This window comes from Narcine bancroftii, chromosome 8 (genome assembly GCF_036971445.1).
Source record: "Narcine bancroftii isolate sNarBan1 chromosome 8, sNarBan1.hap1, whole genome shotgun sequence".
Lineage (NCBI taxonomy): Eukaryota > Metazoa > Chordata > Chondrichthyes > Torpediniformes > Narcinidae > Narcine > Narcine bancroftii.
The window spans coordinates 58,519,900-58,545,044 of record NC_091476.1 but is presented as its reverse complement, the minus strand read 5'-3'; the positions used below and the strand labels follow the sequence as shown (position 1 = coordinate 58,545,044).

Here is a 25,145-nt window from a genome sequence, read left to right as displayed (position 1 = left end):
ATTGGTTCATTTACTTAATACATGGAAGAAGATCCACTTAGAAAGGAAAAAAAAATGAATTACCCAATACCAACATTTTTATTGACACAAAAGCCACTAATCCCTTTTACAATAGATAACCTTTCCTTTAGAGAATGGGAGAGAAAAGGAATCAAAAGAATAGAAAATTGTTTTTTGGAAAATAATTTATTAACACTTGAACAGATGAAGTACAAATATGGAATAACTCATGGTACAATGTTTGCATATCATCAAATTAAATCTTATTTAAAGGACAAATTGGGAAACAGACTGAGATTACCATAAGGAAGCAGCTTTGAATAATTGATAATGAAAAGATTTATAACAAACATTAAGATGCAAGATAAGGAAAATTATGAAATAAGCTATAAACCTAAAGTGGGAAAAGGATTTAAACATTAAGATTAAAAAAATGAAGCGTGGGAAAAGTTAAGTTCTGGGACTATGAAGAATACAATAAACACAAGGTTACGTATGATACAGTATAATTGGTTACACAGGTTATATATCACGCTTCAAAAGTTAAAAGAATGGGATCCAACATTATCAGATAGATGTGTTTGCTGTAAGAAGGAAATGGAAACAACAGTACATGCAATTTGGGCATGTACGAAAGTGAAAATGTTTTGGGAAGATCTAAATCAGGTATTAAATAAAATCACAAAAAGTAACATACCAAAAAATCCAGAGATCTTTCTTCTCAGTAACATAAGAAGTATGGAATTAGGCCTCAAATTGGATAAGTGCAAGAAAGATTTATTATGATAGCCTTAGCAGTAGCAAAAAAATATGTCAACTTGGAAAAGAATAAATATTCCATTGGAAAAAATAACATAAAATTTAAAAAAATAAAGTCACATCATTTGAACAAATTTGGGAACCATACATGGAACATAACAGAGAGGGCTTGCCTCGGACCTCCACCCCCTAAAATGATAAATAAGAAGACAAAACTACTTGATCCAGTATGTAAAAGTAGATGACATTTTTCTTGTTTATTTTTTATTGTGTGAAAATAATGTTTAATGGTTTTATTGTATTGTATATGTTGAATATCTTGGTCTGGTTCTTAACCTGTGGGATCCACACAAACCCTTACAACACTACCCCTCCACCATCAGCCTCCTCAACAACAAACTCAATCAGGGACTCATTTAAGGACTTGCAGTCAGTTTGTTTACATTTGTTATCTGTTTATATGTGTAGTTTATTTTTTACGCTACCAATTCTGACACACCCACAGGAAATAGAATCTCAGGGTTATATGTGACATTGGACAATAAATCCTTTCTAGAGACAACCGCATAACCAAGGCTGGTCTACTACACTGTTGGATTTGTTGACTTTCGGATGAGTGCTTTTCTGTGCACACAATGCCTTTGCACTGCACTAACATGCAGGGGAACATCCAATGCCCTTTTACCTTTGTTGATCAGTGGATTTTTTTTAATACTTTATTTTCATTTTGTGGACAACATGCATTAAGAAATAAACATTACTTAAATACATAAATTGACATGAAAGAACAAAAACAAAATTCAATGGTACAAGTTGTCCATATCTTCAAACAGTCCCATCCCAACCCCCATCCAAGTCCTTAAGTAAAGAATGAAAATGATAGTTAAGAAAAAAAAGTAAATAAAAGAAACTGTCAGGGACCAGTATCCAGTTTGTTGGATCTAATTCCTTTTCTTACCTAGATCTCTACTAGGGGAAAGAACCAGGACATAGAACTCAAGAACAGAATAAGCATCCCTAAATATTCAACCCTGCGTTCTGCAAGTAAGGCTGCCAAACCTGCAAAAATACTTTAACACTTCTTCCTTAAGTTGTAAGTAATTTTCTGCAGGGGAACACATCTATGTCCAGAGGGGAACCAGTCTTTCAAGTAACCGTAATACATTTCCTGGCGACTGCCAATGTGACATTAAGTAATTCTAATTGATACTTGAAGTTTCATTTTAGATTCTATGTCCACAGTATTTCCTTAAGAGAAACAATTCTTAACTTTGTGGTAATTGTCTCCCAATAATTTGATCTAATAAAATTCTTAACTTTGTGGTAATTGTCTCCCAATAATTTGATCTAATAAAATTCTTAAATTTTCTAATTGACCAATTACCAATGCCAAAGCATTTTGATTTGTACATTCAGAGGTTATGCTGGCTAACAACAGCCCTTGCAGCCCACAACTCCAAATACACCCATGTGACTAATTAACCTACAAACTCCATCAATCTTTGGTACATGGGAGGAAACCCATGCACCAACATGGAGAGAATGTGTAAACACTTTTGGATTCTAACCTCGGTCACTGGTGTAATAGAATTGTGCGAACAGCTATGCTACTATAGAAAAAGGGAAGAGCACTCTGTGCACAAAGCTCCTGTGCATCTAATGAGCTGCATGACTGGAAGGGTAGTGATACAGCTTGTGCATCAGTGTCACTGGGAGGGTAGTGATACAGCTTGTGCATCAGTGTCACTGGGAGGGTACAGTGTTACAGCTTTTGCATCAGTGTCACTAAGAGAGTACAGTGATACAGCTTATGCGTCAGTGTCACTGGGAAGGTATAGTGATACAGCTTATGCATCAGTGTCACTGGGAGGGTACAGTGATACAGCTTTTGCATCAGTGTCACCTGGGTCGAGGTCACCTCAAACCTACTTGATGGTAGCAGGTGATGGGTACCAGGAACATGCAGCTGTAGGAAGTAGTGGACATGTACAATTACATGGAGACAGGTGCATGGATTGGAAAGGTTTAAAGGAATATGCACCAAACAGGCAAATGAAAACACTATCAAGTCCTGCAGTGCCAATTTGACAGAATTTCCAAATATCACAAACCAGTCCTCATTGAGGGGGTCAGCAGTGGAAAGGGCAAGGCACTTCAAATTCCTGGGTGTCAACATCTCTGAAAATCCATCGTGCTGCTCACCTGCAGCTACATTTGGTTAAGTCACCAGATGCTACAAGTTTTTTCAGGTGTACTGTGGGTGCCTTCTGACGTCAGTATGGAGGTGTCATAGCAGATAAAGGCATCGTGTTGTGAACTCAGCCAGCACGATCGTGAGCTTGTCTTCACTCCATTAAGGACATTTTTAAGAGGCTGTCTCAAGAAACCAGCCTCTATCATCAAGGACCATCACCACCCAGGCCAAGCCCTTTTCTCAGGAAGGAGATGCAGGAGCTTGATGTGCATTCAACATTACAAATACACCTTCTTCCCCTCCACCATCAGGTTTCTGAACAGACGATGAAACTATGGACACTATATCACTTTTTTCTCTTTTTACTCTATTTTTTAATCGTAATTTATAGCAATTTTGCACTGTAATGCACAATACTGCTGTCAGAAAACAAATTTTGTGACATGTTCATGACAATAAGCCAGATTCTGATTTCCCCACTAACCACCAACCTCTTCAGACAATTTAAATACAGCCGGTAACAGGCCATTTCAGCCCATGGGACTGTGCTGCCGAATTGCCCAACAACCCCCGGTACATTTCAAACTGTGGGAGGAAACCAGAGCTGCTGAGGAGAACATACAAACTCCTTACAGCATGGGATTTGAACCCCAATCCTGATCACTGGCAATACAAAGGCATTACACTAACCGCTACGCCAACCGTGCCTCCCTAACCAGGATGTTATCACATGTGCATTCTGTCACTCCCATCCCTCAAGACCTCAACAACTTTGAGTGTCATGCCCATCAAATTACCCCAAGGTTTCCATTACATCCTGCAATAACTAACCAAAAGCAAGAAAAGACAACAGGCAACCATAATATGTGATAACTTTTATTATTAAGGGGAACTCCAAACCCGAGATGATGCAGATTAGAACTGGATAACTTGACCCTGCAAAACAAGAAGAGCAAAGGGAGTGAGAATATTTTAAATGATCAAGTTACAACAGCATTGACCTGGGGATTTACCACCACAAAGCATCACAGGCAACCTCCTGAGAACTGGGCACCTATTCACAGTTGCCATCGTACGGGATGGAGTGTGGCACAGGTTACCGACCTTTACTGCCCCAGGACATTAAACAGTAGTTTGCATTAGACTGCCAGCATCCAGCCCAACCAATAGACTGGGACCAATGCAACATCAATTCAGAACCAATGTTAACATAGAACATTACAGCACAGCTGCCCCTCAGTATTTTGTAGACTATTAAATCACCTCTCATCCTTCAATCCAGGGAAAAGCCCTGTAAAACTCATCAGACCAGTTCTTTATTTGAGGCAACATTCTGGAAAATCTCCTCTGAATCTTCTTCAAAGCTTGTACACCCTTCCTGTATTGACGCAGCCAGAACTGATCACAATATTCCAAGTGTGGTCTAACCAGTTTTATTGAACAACAATTATCACCTCACTTGAACTCAATCCCCTGACTAATGAAGGCCAGCATGCCAGAAAGCCTTCTTAACTACCCCATCAACCTGCACAGCATTATTAAGGGATCCATGGATTTGGACCCCATGGTCCCTCTTCCACATTCAAGAATCCTGCCATTAACCTCCCCGCCTTCCAGTCTGACCTTTCAAAATGCATCAACTTGCACTAAACTGGATTGAACTCCTTTGGCCACTTTTCCACCCAACACTGCCTATATTCTGTTACAACGTTCTACATTATTCACAACACTTCAAAGCTTTGTGTCATCTACAAACTTACTGAGTTGTCTTTCTCCGGGTCATTCATAAAAATCACTAAGAGCAGGGGTCCCAGAACAGATCCCTGCAGAACTCTAGTCACTGACCTCCAGGCAGAATGTGTTCCATCTTCTATTACTCTGTGCTTTCTATATGCCAGCCAATTCTGAATCCGAACAGCCTTGGTTCCATGGATCCCATGCTTCACGACTTTCTAAATACGTCTACCACGGGGGACTTTGTCAAATGTTTCACTAAAATCCATACACAACTACTGTCTTACTAATCAATTTCTTTTGTTACTTTCTCAAAAAACTCAATTAGGCTTGTGAGGCATGACCTTTCTGTCACAAAGCCATGCTATCTCAAGGAAGACTACTTCTCTAAATACTCATAATTCCTGTCCTTAATAACCCTCACCAAAAGTTTGCCCACCACTGACGCAAGATTCACCTGTCTATAATTCCCCAGTATTCTCCCTATAACCCTAAACCCTATGTCCCTAAACAAAGGGACTAAATCGGTCATTCTCCAAACCTCCAGTACCTCCCAAGTGGGCAGGAAAAACACAAAGATTATTGCTAATACCCAGCAATTTTTTCCCCTCTCCTGTAGTTTGTGTCATCTACATGTCACATGTCTGGTCTTGTGGACTTTTCAATCCTAATGTTCTTAAGAAAGTCCAGCACTTTCTCTTTCTTAACTCAACATGCCCCAGCACATAAGCTTGTTGAATTCTGACTAAGGTCCTCAACACTGAATCAAAGTACTCATTGAAGACCTCCCCGCTTCCAGGCACATGTTGCCTCATTTATCCTTAAACGACCCCCACCTTCATTCTCATCATCCTTCTGTTCTTCACATATGCATAGAACACTTTGGGGTTCTCCTTGAGTTCCTTCCTGCCTATCATACAATTCTCCTGAGTCCATCCTGTCTTTTGCTTCTTAAACCTCCTCTTCCTCTTAACTTGCTGCCTCACCTCTCGTCAATCATGGTTCCCTAATCCTACCATTTTCCCAGTGCGAAAATCTTATCCAACACCCCACACGAGTGGTCCCTAAACATTATTTTGGTGCTTTTCCTGAAGAACATCTGTTCTCAATTTACTCACCCCAGGTCCTAACCCTAACCCCTTTTCTATTTTGTCTATGCCTATCCTTAGCTGTGCTAAGGGAGTTGTAACTTTCACCAAAATCCTCCCCCACCAGGAGGTTAACACCTGACCAGGTTCATTCCACGGAACCAGATCCAGAACGACCTCTACTCTCATCAGCTGGTCCACATACTGTGTCAGGAATCCTTCTTGGACAATTTCTGCCTCATCTATCCTTCCTGGCAGTAAGGAGATGCCAATCAATATTTGGGAAGTTGAAGTCAAGTAGGAAGCATGCAGAGTGCTCCATTCTCACTGTGCTTGTCAACAACTGAACAAATGGGCTGGCATACAACAGTTTGTAACACCAGTTGAACCACATCCACTTCAGAGAACATCTTCCACCAACTTGGCAACCGCGAAGGCGCCTCCCAGGAGTCCATGGTCCACGGAGCCATATGTTCGGACACTCACCTTTCTCTTCTTGTCTCCTCCAAGCTCAAAGTGCTTGCATCTCTTGATGGCCAGCATTCTCTTGGACCGACAGTTGGGTTCCACACACTCCAGCCTCAGCACAATCTTCTTTGTAGTCTTGGCCTAAAATCACAGCACACAAAAAGTCGGTAAGGTGTGGCTGTCGCCCTCCAAAGCCCCACACCAACAAACCACCCATGAAGTCACATAGTGAGGAAACCCAGCCATATGGCCCAATCTGCCCACAACAATCATGTCCCACTGGCTGCATTTGGCCCATGGTACTTGCCTCAACCACCTCGTTCAGCAGCCTGTTCCATACACCCACTACCCTCTGTGTAAAAAAAAAGCATTAACCCTCAGGTTCCTGGTAAATCGCTCTCCCTCACCTTAAACCTATGTCCTTAAATGATTACAGCCATCCTCCTGCACTCCAAGGAATAAAGCCCGAGCCTGCTTAACCTCTCCCTACAGCTCAGGTGCCCGAGTCTTGGCAACATCCTCATAAATCTTGAACCTCGCAAATCCTGGCAAAATCCTTCGAGTTTGATGACATCTTTCCTGTAGCGCTAAGACCAAAATTGAACAAATCCCTCACAAGCTGCAAATGGTTAATGTCTCTATCCGTTGGTCAAGAAGGTGCACTCACTCAAGTGTTCAGGAGGTAGTGTGACAGAGTATATAGATATGTTTTTGGGAGATAAATTGGGAAAGGTTTGTTAGAGTACGTTACATACAAACACTTTAAAACATCTTATTTGAAATACTGGAGGTCTGCCCCATATCAGGGTCTCACAGCTTTTGCAAGAGCTTTGAAGGGTGCTCAAGAGACTTCATTAATAGATTGTTGCTTACAAAAGGCAACAGATGAAAGATCTTGAGGGAGACGCCTTCTCTCTGGAGATGTTCTAAGAGGGTCATGTGGTTTTGCAAGAAGAGAGAGTCAAACAGGCTTTCTCATAGAGAGACGGAGATAACGTACAGTGTTACAACCAGCAGATGGGACTGGAACAGGACAAGCTGGCAAGTTTGTGCACAGCCCATTTGGAAGACGGCCTGGTGGTTTATCCAAGAGGAGAGGACTGGCTGTCTAATGTTTCACTTAGAATAAGAGAAACAAAAGGAACTCTGTGGTGACCTGAAAAAAAGGTTATCATCTGGAGAACCCTGAAGGGGCAAGTTTCATCAGCAATACACTGAAGTTGCTGATGGAAGTCATCAGTTGTGGATGTCCTGGAACAACAAATGTCTCTCTGAACTGGCAAGAACCTTCCTGAGTGGTAACCATTTACATTACAAGCACCAAAGTCTGGTGAACTTTATAATTGTTAACTTCTGTGCACAGTATAAGAATTGCCTGCAACCAGTGAACTTGGAGGAGTAAGAAGTGAGATTGGACTGGGAACCAATGAACTTTTCCGAACTTACATTAGAATTAGAATTAGAAGGGAGTTAAGTTAGGTTAAGTCAATAGAGACAAGTTAAAGTTTGATTCTATTTTCATGTTTAAAGATAATTAAAAGCAACTTTTGTTTTATCTATTGCTGCTGGGTTTTGGGGTCCTCTGGGCTCGTTACATTTTATGGGGACTCGTCCGTTCGGATTGAAAATTAGTTTTTTGTGATTTATTAGTTAATTTTTTTAAAGCTAAATGCACATGTATGTGTGTAAAAAACAGTAGCAATGGATGTTGATATATTTATGTCACAACCATCACCTGCAGAGCTGCAGAGCAAGAAAAAAGAGGAACTGATGGTTATTTCTAAGGCATTAAAACTGACTGTAGTTAAGCATTAGATAAGGAAAATACAAATACAAAGGATTATAGTGAAATATTATATAGGTGAGGGAAAATTTGTTGAGAAAGACTAAATGCACATGTATGTGTGTGTAAGTTCAGAAAAGTTCTTTGGTTGAAAAAGCATTTGATAGAGTTGAATGGAATTTTTTGTTTAAAGTTTTGGAGAAATTTAAGTTTGGTCCTTTTTTTATTGGTTGGATTAGGGCTCTATATAGTAAACCGGTAGCTAGAGTATTGACAAATGGCTTGATTTCAGAATCCTTTAAGTTAACTCGATCAACTCGTCAAGGTTGTCCTTTATCACCAGCTTTGTTTTCATTAGTGATTGAACCTTTAGCACAGCTGATAAGACAAAATACACAGATACAAGGTATGAAAGTTTTAGATGAGGAGTATAAAATTAATTTATTTGCTGATGGTGTATTTAATAAACTCAGCTCAGTCACTTTTGCACTTGAAGGAATGTCTTTCTGGATATAAAGTTAATTGGGAAAAAAGTGAAGGAGATTGAAGTGGACTGATCGATTTAATATCTGGGTATAATTTTAAATGTTAATTATCAATCTTTATATAAATTATGCTCCGTTAATGAAAAAAATTAAAATTTATTTGATTAAATGGAAAGATTTACCTATTAATTTAATGGGTAGGATAAATACAATTAAGATGAATATCTTTCCGCGTATACAATATTTGTTTCAATCTATTCGGTATTTACTTGATAAATTTTTTTTTCGAGATTTGAATAAAATGGTTAGGGAGTTTTTATGGAGGGGTAAATTTTCGAGAGTAGCTTTGAATAAATTAGCTTGGAAATATGAGTTAGGGGGACTACATTTACCACATTTTCAAAATTATTATGAAGCAGCCCAACTTAAATTTATTAGTTCATTGATGGATTTGGTACGGCCTCCTAGTTGGGCTAAAATTGAGATGGTAAGTATTTTTGAATTTGAAATACATCATTTTTTGTTTAGCTGGAAAATAAATTTGTTACAACAATATAATGTGCCTATACTAACATTTAATGAAGTTATGGATAAAGAAAAATAAAATGACATGCTCTAGGGGTAAATTATCGGCTTTCACTCTGTTGTATAATAATCAACTTACTTCTTTTTCAATACATAATCAAAGTTTATTGCATTGGAGATTTAAAGGTGTGAAAAATTTGGGAGATTGTTTTAAAGAGGGTAAGTTTTTATCTTTTAATCAGATGAAGGAAAGTTTTGGTATTGATAAGAACTCTTTGTTTCTTTATTATCAAATTCAATCTTTGGTAAAATATATGTTTGGTAGAGATGATTTTACCTAAGATGACTAAATTTGAGACTTTTCTTATGTAGGTACCAGAGAAGGGTTATATTTCATCTATGCATCAAATATTACAGGATGGTATGGATAAAAAGGGTTGGGATAGATCTAAAATTAAATGGGAAGCAGATATTGGTTTTATTTTTTCTGAAGATGATTGGTTAGATATCTGTTATGATAGTGTAACTAGATTGATAAATGCATGTTATGCAATGAATAATTACAATTTTTTTACATCAATTATATTTGACACCTGAAAAATTTAAAAAATATGGTTTTCATGAATCAGATTTGTGTTTTAGATGTGGTGATACGGTTGGAACTTTTTTTCATGCTGTTTGGTTATGTACAATCTTTTTGGAAGAAAATTCAATCTTTTTTAGAATACCTGTATAAGATTAAAATAGTTTTAGATCCAACAGTATTTTTATTGGGTGGTTTTCAACCTCTGAAAGGTTTTGGATTAGATAAATTTCAGCTTGCTTTTGTATATTTAGCTTTATCTGTAGCGAAAAAATGTATTGCTAGTACGTGGAAAAATACAAATATGATTGATATTAATAGATGGCATAATGAGATGAAATATTGTTTAATAATGGAAACAATTACGTGTTTCGTGTGATAATTATAATTTTTTTATTAATAAGTGGTTGTTATACTCAGAATATTTACATTTCAATTTATATTGATTAGATTTTAATATGTATATTTAACTTTTTCTTTAATGTTCTTTCTTTTTTCTTTCTTTATGGCTCTCCTTAGGAGAGTTGGCTGAAGGGGGGGGGGGCGTTCTTTTCTATATATAAAAAAACATTCATGTTTATGTTTAATTGGTGCATATGTCATGTATTATTTGTTTTTTGAACGAATAAATAAAGTTTAAAAAAAAAGAAAAGTTCTTTGGTTCAGTCTAATCTCACTCCTCCAAGTTCACTGGTTGCAGGCAATTCTTATACTGTGCACAGAATTTAACATTTATAAGGTTCATCAGGCTTTGGTGCTTGAAAGGTAAATGGTTACTGCTCAGGAAGGTTCTTGTCAGTTTTCAGAAATTTATTGTTCCAGGACATCCACAACTGATGTACTTCCATCAGCCACTCCAGTATCTTGACAAAACCTGCCCCTTTCAGGGTTCTCCAGATGATAACCTCTTTCCTTCAGGTCACCAGAGTTCCTTTTTGTTTCTTATTCCTAGTGAAACATTAGACAGGTAGTCCTCTCCTCTTGCATAAACCACAAGGGCTTCGACCAGGCCGTCTTCCAAACTGGGGCTTCTTGCCAGCTTATCCTGTTCCAGTTCTAGCTGCTCTTGCTGGCTTACACTTTACAAGTGATCTCTGTGTGCGTCTCTCTCTCTCAGAGAGAAGCCTGTTTGACTCTCTCTGCTTACAAAACTACAGGACCCTCTTACAACAGCAAGCTCTCCTTCCAGATAGCAGTGGCTCCAGCATTCTCTTTCATCTGTTGCCTTTGGTAAACAACAATCCATTAGTGGAGTCTCTTGACCACTCTTCAAAGCTCTTGTAAAGCTCTTGTGGGGTCACTATGTCTAGCATTGGGCAGAGCTCCAGTATTTCAAATAGGTTTAAAGTGTTTGTATGTGACCTACTCTATCAAACCTTTCCCAATTTATCTCCCAAAAACATTTCTAAATTCTCTGTCACAGCTCCAACTTCCACCTTGACCTCAAATTCATTTGGATCCATCTCTGGTCACTCTCTTCACTTTCTCAATGATTTTATCTCCATTTTGGAGATTTTCTATAGAGATTTTCTTTAAACCCACTAACTTAGTTACCTTGTCTCCACCTCTTCCCATCTGATCTCCTGCAAGGATTCCATTCCTTTCTCCCTGTCTCCACCTCACTGGTTCCTTGGATGAGGTCTTCCTTCTTCAGAAAATTTGGCTTCCCCTCTACTGCCAATTTTGAAGGGTGGGAGGAAAATGGAGCACCCAGAGAAAACCCAGAAACAGGGAGAATGTACAAATCCTTACAGACAGCTTTGAAACCTGGGTCACCAATGTTGTAATAGCTTTGTGTTACCGGGCTACCCCCCAGATTAACATGAGCATTTACCACAGACAGATGTGAGGTTAAATGGGCAGGACTTGCATGATAAACAGTGGGGCTCTGTGTGGGGAGAGGGGATAGAGAAGGGAGTTGTACAACAGAGACCTAGGGTTACAGGTGTATATATATTTGACAAGTGGTGAGGTTGTGTGGCACGCATGCTTTCATCAACTTGGGCATTGAGCTCAGGATTTAAAACATCATGTTATAACCCTACAGGATCTGGGTGAGACCATACATACTACAGAAAGGATGTGATTAAATGAGAGGCATCTAAAAGATTAACAAGAATGTTGCTGAGACTGGAGGACTTGAACTACAAGGGGGAGACTGGATATGCTTGCATTGTTTTCCCTGGGAGGAATGAGGCAGAGGGCTGAGCTTCATGAGGTTTAAAAAATCAAGGAATAGATAGGGTAGGTTGGCACAGTCTCCCCCCCCCCCACCCACCCCCACCCAGGGGAGGAAACAAAACGAGAGCATATTGAAGGTGAGAGGGTAAAGATAAAAAGGGTAATATGGAGTGAGCTGCCAGAGGAAGTGGCAGAGACAGGGACAATTACATTTCTAAGACATTTTCTGGGTACATGGATTCAGAGGGATATGAGCCAAACATAGGATATTGCCTGGATTAGAGGGCATGTCTTACGAGGCAAGGTTGGCAAAGCTGGGACTTTTCTCTTTGGAGCGTAGAAGGATGAGAGGGGACTTGATCAAGGTCTACAAAATTAGGAGAGGCACAGCTAGGTTGAACAGCCAATACCTGTTTCCCAGGGTGGGAATAACAACCACTAGAGGATGTATGTATAAGATTGGGGGTAAAGTTTTTTTTTTTTAAAAACACAGTTATTGAGGCCTGAAATGTATTGCCAAGAGTGGTAGTAGAGGTTGAAACATTAGGGACCTTTAAAAGACTATTAGATAGGTGCATGGACGAAAGGAGAGGGTTATAGGGTAGGGAGGGTTCAGCACAACATGGAGGGCTGAAGGGCTGTACAGTGCTGGAATGTTTTAATGTTTAAAAGCCAGGTAAATACATTGGTCGGGATTGACAATTTGAGCCCAAGAGCCCATTTCCATGCTGTAAAACTCCATAGTCTCTTGTGAAATGGGAAGACAGCACCTTTCATGATTTCAATGCTCAAAACAGTCACTACTGTGACACAGTAAATAGGTGAGCAGCCAGCAGGATTCTGTGTGCAGTAGTACACTCTGCGGTGTTGGTGACAGTGATTGAACATAGAGCACAAGAGAGCTTTTTGGCTTGCCTTCAGACATCATAGGGGCACATGGGGTCTTCACATCAAGGACCTCAGTTTAGGTTACGTTTTGGTCAGAGTGGACTTGGTGAACCAACTCTTCGACAAACCAGCTGAAGCCAAGACAGCAAGTGCAAGGCAACAAGTCCAGTCATTGAGATAGGGGACAACTACCAACTTTAACACCATTTGCACTTTGTTTCTCTCAACATTCCCATCAACTCCCTCACCTGCAAACCAGAGGCAGTCTGCAACAGCCTGACCTCCGTGGTCCAGGAGGAAACCAGAGCCCCCAGGCAAAGCTGCATGGTCACATGGGAGCACGCAAACCCCCCCCCCCCAACGCACACCGAGCATCCAAGGTCAGGATTCAACCAGGATCACTGGTGCTGTGGGACAACAGCTTGACCTGCTGTGTGGCCGATATCCACTCTGACCACACTGAGGCCAAAGTACAAAGCTTGGAATCAGGAGCAGCTATCGACTATCACATTACCATGCTTTGTGTGCAACTAACTCTGCTGGAGCGCTTACACCCACATGGGTTGGGGGGCAGTTTGAAGAATCAGATAGCAGTGGAGTGAATGTTACTTTCTGCTTACCTTTTTCCGAAAAATAGGTTTTGTCTGCCCTCCATAACCACTCTGCTTTCTGTCATAACGCCTCTTACCTGGAGGAGGAGGAAGTGGTACAATTAAAACATGGTAGCACAACATTTAAACACAAAGCCCCGTGGCTGGGATGAACCCACACACCAGTGAAATAACTCCTCAGCTCAGCAAGCCAATGATTTCATCACAATGCAAATGATCAGGCCAAATTAATATTAAAGTGAGGAAGTACAAGAAGCTACAGCCTTCCCTGGAAGCCCACTCTTGGATTATTGTTCTGGACGCCATAGAATAGAAGATGATGTTGAGGCTTTGGTGGGGGGGGTGATAATAGAAATAAGAAGGTTGGGCAAACCTGAGCAATGAGCTGCTTAACAGACTCAGTGGGTCAAGCAGCATACATGAGAAGAAAAATTACAGAGAAAAGTTAGGACTTTATTCCCTGGAGTATCAGAGAACTAGGAGAGGTATGACAGAGGTGCACAAAATTGAGAGGTACAGATAGTAGGCAACAGGTTTTTTTTCCATTGAGGTTGGATGAGGTAAGAACTAGAGGACATGGGTTCATTTTCACGCAGTGGTAGAATGAGTGCCAACTGAAGTGAATGCAGCCTCAATTTTGACATTTAAGAAAAATTAAATGGATACACGGATGAGAGGGATACAGAGGGTGCAGGTTGATGGGACATTGCAGAATAGTATGGCACACTCTTGGGATGAAGGGCCTGTTTCTGAATGTAGTGTTCTATGCTTCTAAATGGTCAGTCATTGATTTTGGTCAGAAACCTTTGTTGAGTCAATAAATGGCTCCAATATGATACACGTGATGGACTATTTCTCTCCATGGACACTTCCTAAGCCCCAGAGGTCCCCACAGCAGCTCAATGTTTGTTCAAATTCCAGGAGCCACAGATTTTCTTGTTTATCCATTGTAAACTTGGATTTATTCCTCACAAGTTTCAGATGGGTTCAGAAAAATTAGATGCACGGACAGGGTAGATAGCCTGTGTCTTGTTCCCTGGTTGGAAATGGTAAACACCGGAGGGCATAGGTAAAGTTTAAAGGAGATTTGAGGTAGGTTTTTCTCCACAGAGTGGTAGGTGCTTGGAAAGTGCAGTGGTGGAGAGACAGCACATGGACAGCAGATTGATGAAACCTGTCAGATTGCCATCATGGGACTTTGCTGGGCTGGCGGGCCAGTTCCTGTGCTGTACTGTTCCGTAAGGCGCAGACACCAGAGGTTCACAAACAGCTTTGTTCAACATCTATCAGGCTCTTGAACCACATTAACAAAATCAAACTCCAACCACAAATTACTCCAGAACCACCAAAAGATCTTACTGCAGCTGTACAGGGCCTTGGTGAGACCCCATCTGGAGTATTGTGTGCAGTTTTGGTCACCTTATCTAAGGCAGGATGTTCTTGCAATGGAGGGAGTGCAGAGGCGATTCACCAGGCTGATACCTGGAATGGCAGGAATGACTTATGATGAAAGATTGCACAAATTGGGATTGTACTCGCTGGAGTTTAGAAGATTGAGAGGGGATCTCAGAGACATATAAAATTCTGGCAGGACTGGACAGAATAGATGCAGATGGGATGTTTCCAATGATGGGAAAATCCAGAACCCGGGGCCATGGTTTGAGAATAGGCAAACCATTTAGGACCGAGATGAGGAGGATTTTCTTTACCCAGAGGGTGGTGAATCTGTGGAATTCATTGCCACAGAGGGCAGTAGAGGCAGGTTCATTAAATATATTTAAGAGGGAATTAAATATATTTCTTCAGTATAAGGTTACAGAGAGAAGGCGGGGACGGGTTACTGAACTTTAAGATCAGCCATGATCTCGTTGAATGGCGGAGGAGGCTCGAAGGGTCGAATGACCTACTCCTATCTTCTATGTTTCTATGCACTACCCCTACCACCCTCCCCCCCCCCGGCATACTGCCGGGGGGGGGGGGGGGGGGTTGTTTCATACTGCAACTATGAATACCTATTCATCCTTTGATACACAGCGTGGAAAAGGCCCTTTGACTCTACTTGCCCACACCAATCAACATTCCCACCCACCTACATTTGGCCCATATCCCTATCTGTCCAATTTTTACTTAAATGTTACACTAATACCTGGCCCAACTAACTCCTCCAGAAACCCATTTCATACACCCACCCCCTCTGTGTAAAAAAAGTTGCCCTTCAAGCTCCTGTCTATCCCCCTCCCCTCACCTTAAACCTATGCCTTCTGGTTACTCTGAGCAAAAGACTGTGCATTCACTACTCTATTCCTCATGATATCACTCCTCACCCTCCTGCACTCCAAGGAATAAAGGCCTAGCCTGCTCAACCTCTCACTAGAGCTCAGACTCAACCCCCACATTCACCCACCCCACGCCACGCCCCCACCGGCCAGTAAATCTTCTCTGCACCCTCTCCAGCTTGTTATCTTTTTGTTTCATAACATATTGTGGTAATTGAATTGATATTACCATTAGTGCATCTTATGTGGCTGTTAGAATATGTACATTGGATGTATGTATTGACAGTAAACATCACATGGTACTCTTCCATGTCTAATAGGAAGACCGTACAAGACCAACTTTTAAACAAATAAAAGGAAGTATTGCTGGCAATACTCAGCAGGCCAGGGCACATCTGTGGATGTTTCAGTTTGAAGTCCCAAACCAGAACCGGAGGATGTAAAATTGGAATGAGCATGGATGACGGATGGAGAGTGAGAAACACATACTGGCTCAGTGACCCCCCCCCCCCCCCCCACCACCGTTAGCATTCAACCTTCTTCAAATGAATTTCCTGTCCATGATCCTGTCTGTATTTGCAATATTTACCCTGTGCATATAACGAATCCTTTCCTTTCTTGTACTGGGTCACCTTATGCAGCTGGTGTTTGCGACACTTCTTGCAGTAAGTCCTGCGGGTTTTCGGCACGTTAACCTGCACGGGAAGAGAAAACAGTGCAAATTCCAGGACACCATTCCTTTCAACCTCTCCTAGGTTTTAAGAGGATAATGTAATAATGTTAAGTAATACAACAGGTTCCCACTGCACTTTTGATACTGTAGAGCAGTGGTTCTCAACCTTTTTCTTTCCACTCATATCCCACTTTAAGTATTCCCTATACCATGGGTGCTCTGTGATTAGTAAGGGTTGATGAAGTGATATACGAGTGGAAATAAAACAGTTGAGAACTGTTGCCGGAGAGCTGTAATTTAGGGCAAAGAACAGAATGCTTCACTGGAACCCAATTTCAACAGTACTTTCTGTGAAAGTGCCTGTCTCGGGTTAAAAACATAAAGCAGGCCATTGGAATATCTCTCAAGTACTTTATCAGTCCCTGTCCTAGCATTTCCTTTAATCCGGAAAACTATCACCATTACTGTTCAAAGATTCATCCGAGCGAAGAATGCCTCCCCCTTATACTAATTCTAAACCCTTAATCCAAGACTCCTCAGCCAGAAAAACATATCAGTACATCCTCATCAATTTTATTTGAAAGAACAGGACATGCTTGAACCAGTCAGCAAGTAATGCAGCAAGAAGTAGGCTGAGGTTTTATAGGTCTGGAACCTGCAGCACCAGAGCTTTATGCCTGTACGTGCCCCGCCACCGGCCCTGCAGTTTTTTTCGACAGCACCGTGCAGTTGAACATCAGTACGTTATCTGCCCTCCTCTACCACTGTAGGACGGACCAGGCCCCGCTCCTCGATCCCCAGCCAGGCCCCGCCACCCAGCAGCTGCCTCCAGCACCAGGCCGCCGTACCAGCGCTGGGCCGCATGCTCAACCCCTCGCCGCTCTCACAGCCAGCCCATCAGGCAGACAGTCGGACGCCTGGGCCCCGAAAAAGCGGCTGCCCGCGCCTCTGCCGGCCCCGGATGGCATCCGATGGTCTGGAGACGGACACTCACCATCTCGCCGCCACCCTGCACCCAGAGCCAGGGGAAAAAAAGAGCGCGTTAACGTCACCACGCCGCTTATACGGGCGGCGGAATGCCGGGAAATTGGAGGTCAAAGTGCTTGGAGGGTAGGGCAGGGTGTGTGAGCCGCTGCTATCACCGGGCAGGTGTGGGGTGTTGTGTGAGGGAGAGCGAGCGAGGGGCTGAGAGGATCTGGGGATGAGTTTGGGGGGAACAGGGTTGGGGGGGGAACAGGGTCAGGGAGGACGGGGCTGGGAGGTCCTGGAGGGTGGGGGGAGAACAGCTCTCAGACCATTTACCCCATTGAACAGGAACGTCAGGCGACCATCTCCCACAAAATCACTGACCTCATCATCTCTCTCATCTCCCTCCCACAGCCTCTCACCTCGTGGTTTTGCATCCTCGCACTGCCCAATTCGATCTCCTGCTCACGAACTGCAAACCCATTATTTCCACGTGCTCTAGCCCCACCAAACTTCTCACACATGAGTCTCTTTAAAACTGATGACACGACAAGCTTTATTTACAAGTCTGCAGAGTTGAACTCAACTGGCTTCTCACCAGTTAAGCCCCGATACATACAGTGCATTGATTTTTATACCCTTATTGTTTGCCCTTCCCCTTCTTATTAATACTGTTTTAATTGGTTAGTATTGCAAAAGCATTCTAAGTACAACTGCATTTTTAATTATCACGTTCATTACGTACGCTGCGAACTCTACATACACTAAATTCTGTTTCTCACCCTTATCAATCTTTTGTCTCCTGCATGTCTCTCACTATGACCATGAAAAGATATGTTTAAAAAAACATATCCAGCTGAACTTTTTGTCCTTGGCTGCTAGTAAGCTCCCTGTCCGTTCTGGCTTCCCTTTTTATGATTAATCATCACATTTTAACTTAAGCCATTTTAACCTAAATTCTCTATATATAACACTTAGCTTGGGTCCATTTTATCCCCCCCAACGGTCCGGTCCTGTCCCATCCTTCCTACACCCACGATAGTTCATGTGCCTTCACTGACAACCTCCAGTTTCTTGCACTTGACCGCCTCATTTTCACCATTGCTGTAGAAAACACACCAAAATGTTGGAGAAACTCAGCTGGTCTTTTCAGCATCTACAGGAGACAGATATATTGCCGACGTTTCGGGTGTGAGCCCTTCAAGGAAAAAGCAGAAGCAGGATGTATCAGAAACTCTCGGAATTCAAACAATGGGGGAGGAATTCAGACCAACAAAAGATGTTAATTGGATGTGATAAGGGGTGAGGTAGAATTTATCATGTCTGTGTGAAAGGAGACAGGATAGAGAGACAACAGGGAAGAAAATTGGTGTGGGGGGGGGTGGTGGGTTTAATAAAAGCCAGAGAAGATAATATTAATGCCAACTGGTTAGAGAATGCCCAGTTGGAAGATGAGGTGTTGATCCTCCAATTTGCAGGTGGTCTCAGTCTGGCAGTACATGAGATCATGGACACATATGTTGACAAGGGAATGGGGAGGGGATTTGAAATGGGTGGCCATTGGGAGATCCACATGATTATGGTGGACAGAGCTGAGGTGCTCAACCAAGTGATCTCCCAGACTGCGTCCCATCTCTCCGATGTAGAGGAGATCACAGCGGGAGTACCAGATTCAGTAGATGACCCCTGCAGATTCACATAGAAAATCAGTGTAGGCATAGGCCATTTGGCCCTTCAAGCCTACACCGCCATTCATTACGATCATGGCTGATCAGTAACCGGTTCCTGCCTTCTCCCCATACCCCCTAATCCCCTTAGTCACAAGGGCCAGATCTAACCTACACTTAAATATTGACAGGGAACCAGTCTCAACTACTTCCTGTGGCAAAGAATTTCACCTATTTACCATTCTCTGAGAGAATAAATTTTTCCTCATCTCAGTTCTAAAAACTTCCCCCTTATCCTTAAACTATGGCCCCTGGTTCTGGTTTTACCCAGCATTGGAAACAACCTTCCTGTGTCTAGTCTGTCTAAACCCTTAAGAATTTTATGTTTCTATAAGATTCCCTTCAATCTTCAGAGAATAAAAGCCTAGTCTATCCAACCTTAATTCATATGCGAACCCCTCCATCCCCAGTATCAGCCAAGTGAACCTTCTCTGCACCCCCTCCAAGGCAAGGATGTCCTTCCTCAGATAAGGTGACCAAAACTGCCCACAGTTCTCCAGGTGTTGTCTCACCAAGGCCCTGTACAGCTGCAGCATGCTCTCCCTACTCCTGTACTCAAATCCTCTCGCTATGAACGCCAATATACCATTCGCCCTCCTCACTGCCTGCTGCACCTGCAGGCCCACTTTCAACGACTGATGCACAGCAACACCCAAGATTCGCTGCATGTCCCCTTTTCCTAAACAGATACCATTTAAATAATCTTCTTTCCTGTTCTTACCTCCAAAATGAATAACCTCGCATTTATCCACATTATACTGCATCTGCCTCATTCTGGCCCACTCATCTAACATATCCAAATCACTCTGCACTCTCCTAACATCCTCCACACAGCTAACCCTGCCACCCAACTTCGTATCGTCTGCAAATGTTTCACTTGGAAGGACAGTTTGGGGCCTCGAATGGTGGTGAGGGAGGAGGTGTGGGAGGGACGATTGGGAGGGAGGGAGGAGTGCACAAGGGAGTCATGGAGGGAACAGTCCCTATGGAAGACAGAGAGGGGTGTATCTAGTGGTAGGATCAGGTAGTAGGTGGCAGAAATGGCAGAGATATGTTGGAGACAGCTGGTGAGGTGGTAGGTGAGGACAAAAGGAATCCTGTCCTTGTTGCATATGGGGACATGTGTAATGGAGGATATGTGGGTGAGGGCTGAGTTGATGGTGGTAGTGGGAAAGCCCCATTGTTGAAAGAAGGAGGACATTTCTAATGATCTGGCATGAAAGTCCTCATCCTGGGTGCAGATATGATGGAGACGGAGGAATTGAGAGAATGGAATGGAATCCTTACAGGGGACAAAGGCTCTCTGCTTTATCTTTAATGACAGACCACGGTCCCCCTCCACCACCACCCTGGCAGTGGTGCTCACCCTCAATAACTTCTCTTTAGTTATTCCCACTTTCCCAGGTCAAAGGGGTAACCCACATGGGTCCCAGCTGTTATGTGGAGCATTTCATGTTGCGAGCCTCAACTCTTCCTCTGCTACATTAGTTCTACCTCTTGCACCCGTGATGAGCTCATCAACTTTATCCAACTTCCACCCTGACCTCAAATTCACTTGATCCATCTCTATCCACTCTCTCTCCCCTTTCCGATTGGCTGTCTCCATTTCGGGAGGTAAACTATCTATAGAGATTTTCTTTAAACCCACTAACTCCCACAGTTACCTTGTCTGCACTTCTTCCCATTCTGTCTCCTGTAAGGATTCCATTCCATTCTGCCTGTCTCCACTGTACTGGTTCCTTGGATGAGGTCTTCCATTCCAGGATATATATGTGATGTCCTCCTTCTTCAGAAAATGTGGCTTCCTCCTACTGCCATTAACTCAGTGTTTCCCCGCATCTCTATTCCCTGCACATCTGCCTTTGCCCCTTCCACACCTTCAAACCTTTCAGAGGCTTCAACAGAATCCACTCCCTGGCCAGAGGTTTTTACAGCCGTGCTGACCACGTTGAACTCCTGATCTACTTCCATTTGCCTATAGTTGATGGTGGTAGTGGGAAAGCCCCATTGTTGAAAGAAGGAGGACATTTCTAATGATCTGGCATGAAAGTCCTCATCCTGGGTGCAGATATGATGGAGACGGAGGAATTGAGAGAATGGAATGGAATCCTTACAGGGGACAAAGGCTCTCTGCTTTATTTTTAATGACAGCCCTTCCTTTACCTGTCCCTGTCTGAATGTCTTTTACAATGTAAATTGGTCACCACTTCTAGCACTTGTTCCACATACCCATCACCCTCTGTGTGAAAAGCATTCCCCTCAGGTCCCCTTTAAATTTTCCCCACTCACCTTAAATCTATGCCCTCTAGTTTTACACACCCCCTGCTCTTTGGTCAAGACTGTACCCTATCTAGGTAATGTGCACTCTCAAACTTCTGCAATAAAATCTTAATTATTACCACATATATGACCGTTCCATGATAAGAAATAAATTGTTCTCAGTGGGTCTAAGATATATTTTACATCAAAAAAGGCAACCACAATCATGGATTTTCAGATTACAGATTTATTGTCAGAGTACATACGTGACATCACATACATCCCTGAGATTCTTTTTTCCTGCAGGCACGGCAGAATGACCACTAATTAGTAGTGCAAAAAATAAACTATACAGTGTAAACATGTAAATAAATAACTATAAACAGATAACGAATGTAAACAAACTGACGGTGCAATACAGAGAGAACAAAAAAAAGTGCACAAGTTAGAATCCTTCACCGAGTCCCTGACTGAGTTTGTCGTTGAGGAGTCTGATGGTGGAGGGGGGAGCAGCTGGTCCTGAACCTGGTGGTGTGAGTCTTGTGGCACCTAGACCTCTTTCTTGATGGTAGCAGCGAGTACAGAGCATTTACTGGGTGGTGTGGATCCTTGATGATTACTGCTAGTCTTTGATAACAGGGTTCCCTGTTGATGTTCTCGATAGTGGGGAGGGTTTTGCCTGTGATGTCCTGGGCTATGTCTACTACCTTTTGAAGGGCTTTATGCTCAGGGTTATTGGTGACCCCCATAGCAGACCGTGATACAGTCGGACAGCACACTTTCCACCACACTTCTGAAGAAATTTGCCAAGGTTTGTAGTGTCATACCAAACCTCCACAAACTCCTGAGGAAGTAAGAGGCGCTGACAAGCTTTCTTCATGATGCCATTAGTGTGTTGGCTCCAGGAAAGATTCTCTGAGAAAGTGATTTTCAAGAACATAAATGTGCTCACCCTCTCCACCTCTGATCCCCCAATGATCACTGGACCTCTGGCTTTCCCTTCCTGAAGTCAACAATCAGCTCCTTAGTTTTGGTGACTTTGAGTGTGAGGTTGTTGTTGGTGCACCATTCAGCCAGGTTTTCAATCTCCATCCTGAATGCTGACTGATCCCCTTCCTTTATACAACTGTAGAGCAGGGGGCTAAGAACAGCCTTGTGGTGCTGTGGTACCGATGGAGATTGTGGAGTTCTTACCAATCCTCACGGTGGTCTGGAGGTGAGCAAATCCAGGATCCAATTACACAGTGGGGTGTTGAATCCCAAGTCTTGGAGTTTGCTGATCAATTTTGAGGGGATGGTGGTGTTAAATGTCAAACTGTAGCCGATAAACGGCATCCTGATGTCTGCAACTTTGCTGTCCAGGTGCTCCAGGGCTTTGTGTAGAGCCAGTGAGATTAGAAATGTAAATCTTCAAACTGGTTAACAGTTTATGTGATGAATTAATTTGTGTTTCTTTGCATACATAACTTTTCCATGACTTACTGGTGCAGATCTGATGAAACACTACCATTGTTGATATCACAATGTGTTTTGCATTTCAATTCTGAACCCAGAGGTTTTTTTATACGGAAAGTGGTGAGTTCCTGGAATGCATTGCTGGGAGTGGCAGTGGAGGCTAGGACAACAGGGACGTTCAAATTACTCTAAAGCTGAAGGTTCCATTACTGTCATGTAACACTACATTTAGAATGTAACATACATGAATTCCTTTAACTTTGTCTACCGTAAGGAAGACAGAGAGTCGCCACTTTTGTCAAGCACTCCTCACAGAAATGAGACCCCAGCGAGGAACCAACTCGCCATCCCTGGTTTACAAGATCCCTGAGCTAAGATGGGCATTTAGATATAAGAAAAATAGGTTTTGGATGTGAGGGAGGGACAGATTAGATTGTTGTGGAGTAGATTTACATAGGTTGGCAAAGTGCTGTAATGTTCTATGTATTCCTTAGATTATTTTGGAAGGACAAACCAAGAAAGGACTTGCGTGGTAAATGGTGGGCCACTGAGGAGTGCAGCAGATCAGAGGGATGTGGGAATACAGAGATGTAATTCCCTGAAAGTGGCATCACAGGTGGATAGGGTTGTAAAGAGACCTTTAGGCATATTGGCCTTCATAAATAGAACAATACAGCATAGAATAGGCCCTTCAGCCCTCAATGTTGTGCTGACCCATATATTTCTTCCAAAAAATGTACTAAACCCTCCCTACCCCATAACCTATTTTCCTTTCATCCATGTCGAAGAGTTTCTTAAATGCCCCCAATGTTTCAATCTCGACCACCATCACTGGCAAGCCATTCCACAGACCCACAACTCTCTGTGTAAAAAACTTACCCCTGATATCTCACCTAAACTTCCTTCCCTTCACTTTGCTGATCCTGCCCTGGGAAACAGATGCTAGCTGTCCACTCCTCTTGTAGACCTCTATCAAGTCTCATCTCATCCTTTGATCCAAGAGAAAAGTCCCAGCTCTGCTAACCTTGCCTCATAAGACATGTTTTCCAATCCAGGCAATATCCTGGTAAATCTCCTCTGCACGTTCTCCATAGCTTCCACATCCTTCCTATAATGAGGTGACCTGAACTGAATACTATAAGTCTGGTCTTATCAGAGATTTGTAGAATTGTAACATGACCTCTCTACTCCTGAATTCAGTCCCCCAATCAATGAATCCCAGCATCCCATAGTACTTCTTAACTATCCTATCTAACTGCAGCAACCTCGAGGGATGTATGGATTTGAACCCCAAGGTCCCTCTGTTCATCCACACTCTTGTATCTGACCATTAACCCTGTACTCAGCCTTCTAGTTTGTCCTTCCAAAATTCATCACCTCACACATCCAGATTGAACTCCATCTTCCACATTTCTGCCCAACTCTGCATCCTGTCTATATCCTCTTGTAACCTTCAGCTCCATCCACAACCCCTCCAACCTACACGCTATCCATAAACTTACTGACCCATCCTTCTGCCTCTTCATCCAGGTCATTTATAAAAATCACAAAGAGCAGGGGTCCCAGAACAGAACCTTGCGGTACTTCACTGATCACCAACCTCCAGACAGAATACTTTCCTTCCACAACTACTCTCTGCTTTCTTCCTACAAGCCAAATTTTTATCCACACAGATCCCGTGTCTCATGATTTTCTGGACAAGTCTCTCATAGGGGACCTTGTCAAATGTAGAAATGTATAAGACATTGGTGAGGCCAAATTTGGAGTCTTGTGTGCAGTTTTGGTCACTGAACTACAGGAAAGCTATCAATATATGGAAAGAGTGCAGAGATTTACTAGGATATTGCTCGGAGTTCAGGAAGTGATTTCCAGGCAAAGGTTAGATGGGTTAGAACGTTATTCCCTGGAGTGTTGATAGAGATATTTAAAATTATGAGGGGGATAGACAGAGTAAATGTACATAGGCTTTTTCCACTGAGGGTGGATGAAAAACAGAGAACATGGGTTAAGGGTGAACGGGGAAGGTTTAGGGGGAACATGAGGAGGGACTTCTTCACACAGAGAGGGGTGCGGGTGTGGAATGAGCTGCCAGCTGAAGTAGTGAATGTGAGCTCTATTTTAACATTTAAGAAGAATTTGGACAAGTTCATGGTTAGGAGAGGTGTGAAGGGCAGTGGGACTAAGCAAAAAAAATTGGTCTGGCATAGACTAGAAGGGGAAAAGAGCCCGTTTCTGAGCTATAATATTCTATGAGCACAGAATAAATTAAAATGTCCCAATAACATTATGGGAAACTAGTATTCAACCTGATTATTCCCTTGGCCCTTATGCACAAATTTATCATCTCAAAACAAATTAAAGAGCTTTACATTCAATTTGTGATATAATATGAGAGTGGCTGCTGGTCAGAGTGGCATTATTTGTAAACCAATGACAAATTGAGCTTGAATTTTTTTAACAACCTGCGCATGTGGAAATCTGAACCTCAAA

General features: G+C 42.4%; 1 protein-coding gene across 1 annotated transcript; it reads right to left on the bottom strand.

Moving 5' to 3' along the window:
• Positions 1-3,813: 3,813 nt before the first annotated feature.
• On the bottom strand, positions 3,814-17,348 carry rpl36a (ribosomal protein L36A). Its single transcript, XM_069893803.1, has 5 exons — positions 17,243-17,348; positions 16,165-16,270; positions 13,309-13,376; positions 6,262-6,384; positions 3,814-3,889 (listed from the first exon to the last, which is right to left on the bottom strand). Exons 1-5 carry the CDS (start codon positions 17,243-17,245, stop codon positions 3,869-3,871), a joined length of 321 nt encoding a protein of 106 aa, XP_069749904.1. The 5' UTR covers positions 17,246-17,348; the 3' UTR covers positions 3,814-3,868.
• Positions 17,349-25,145: the final 7,797 nt, after the last annotated feature.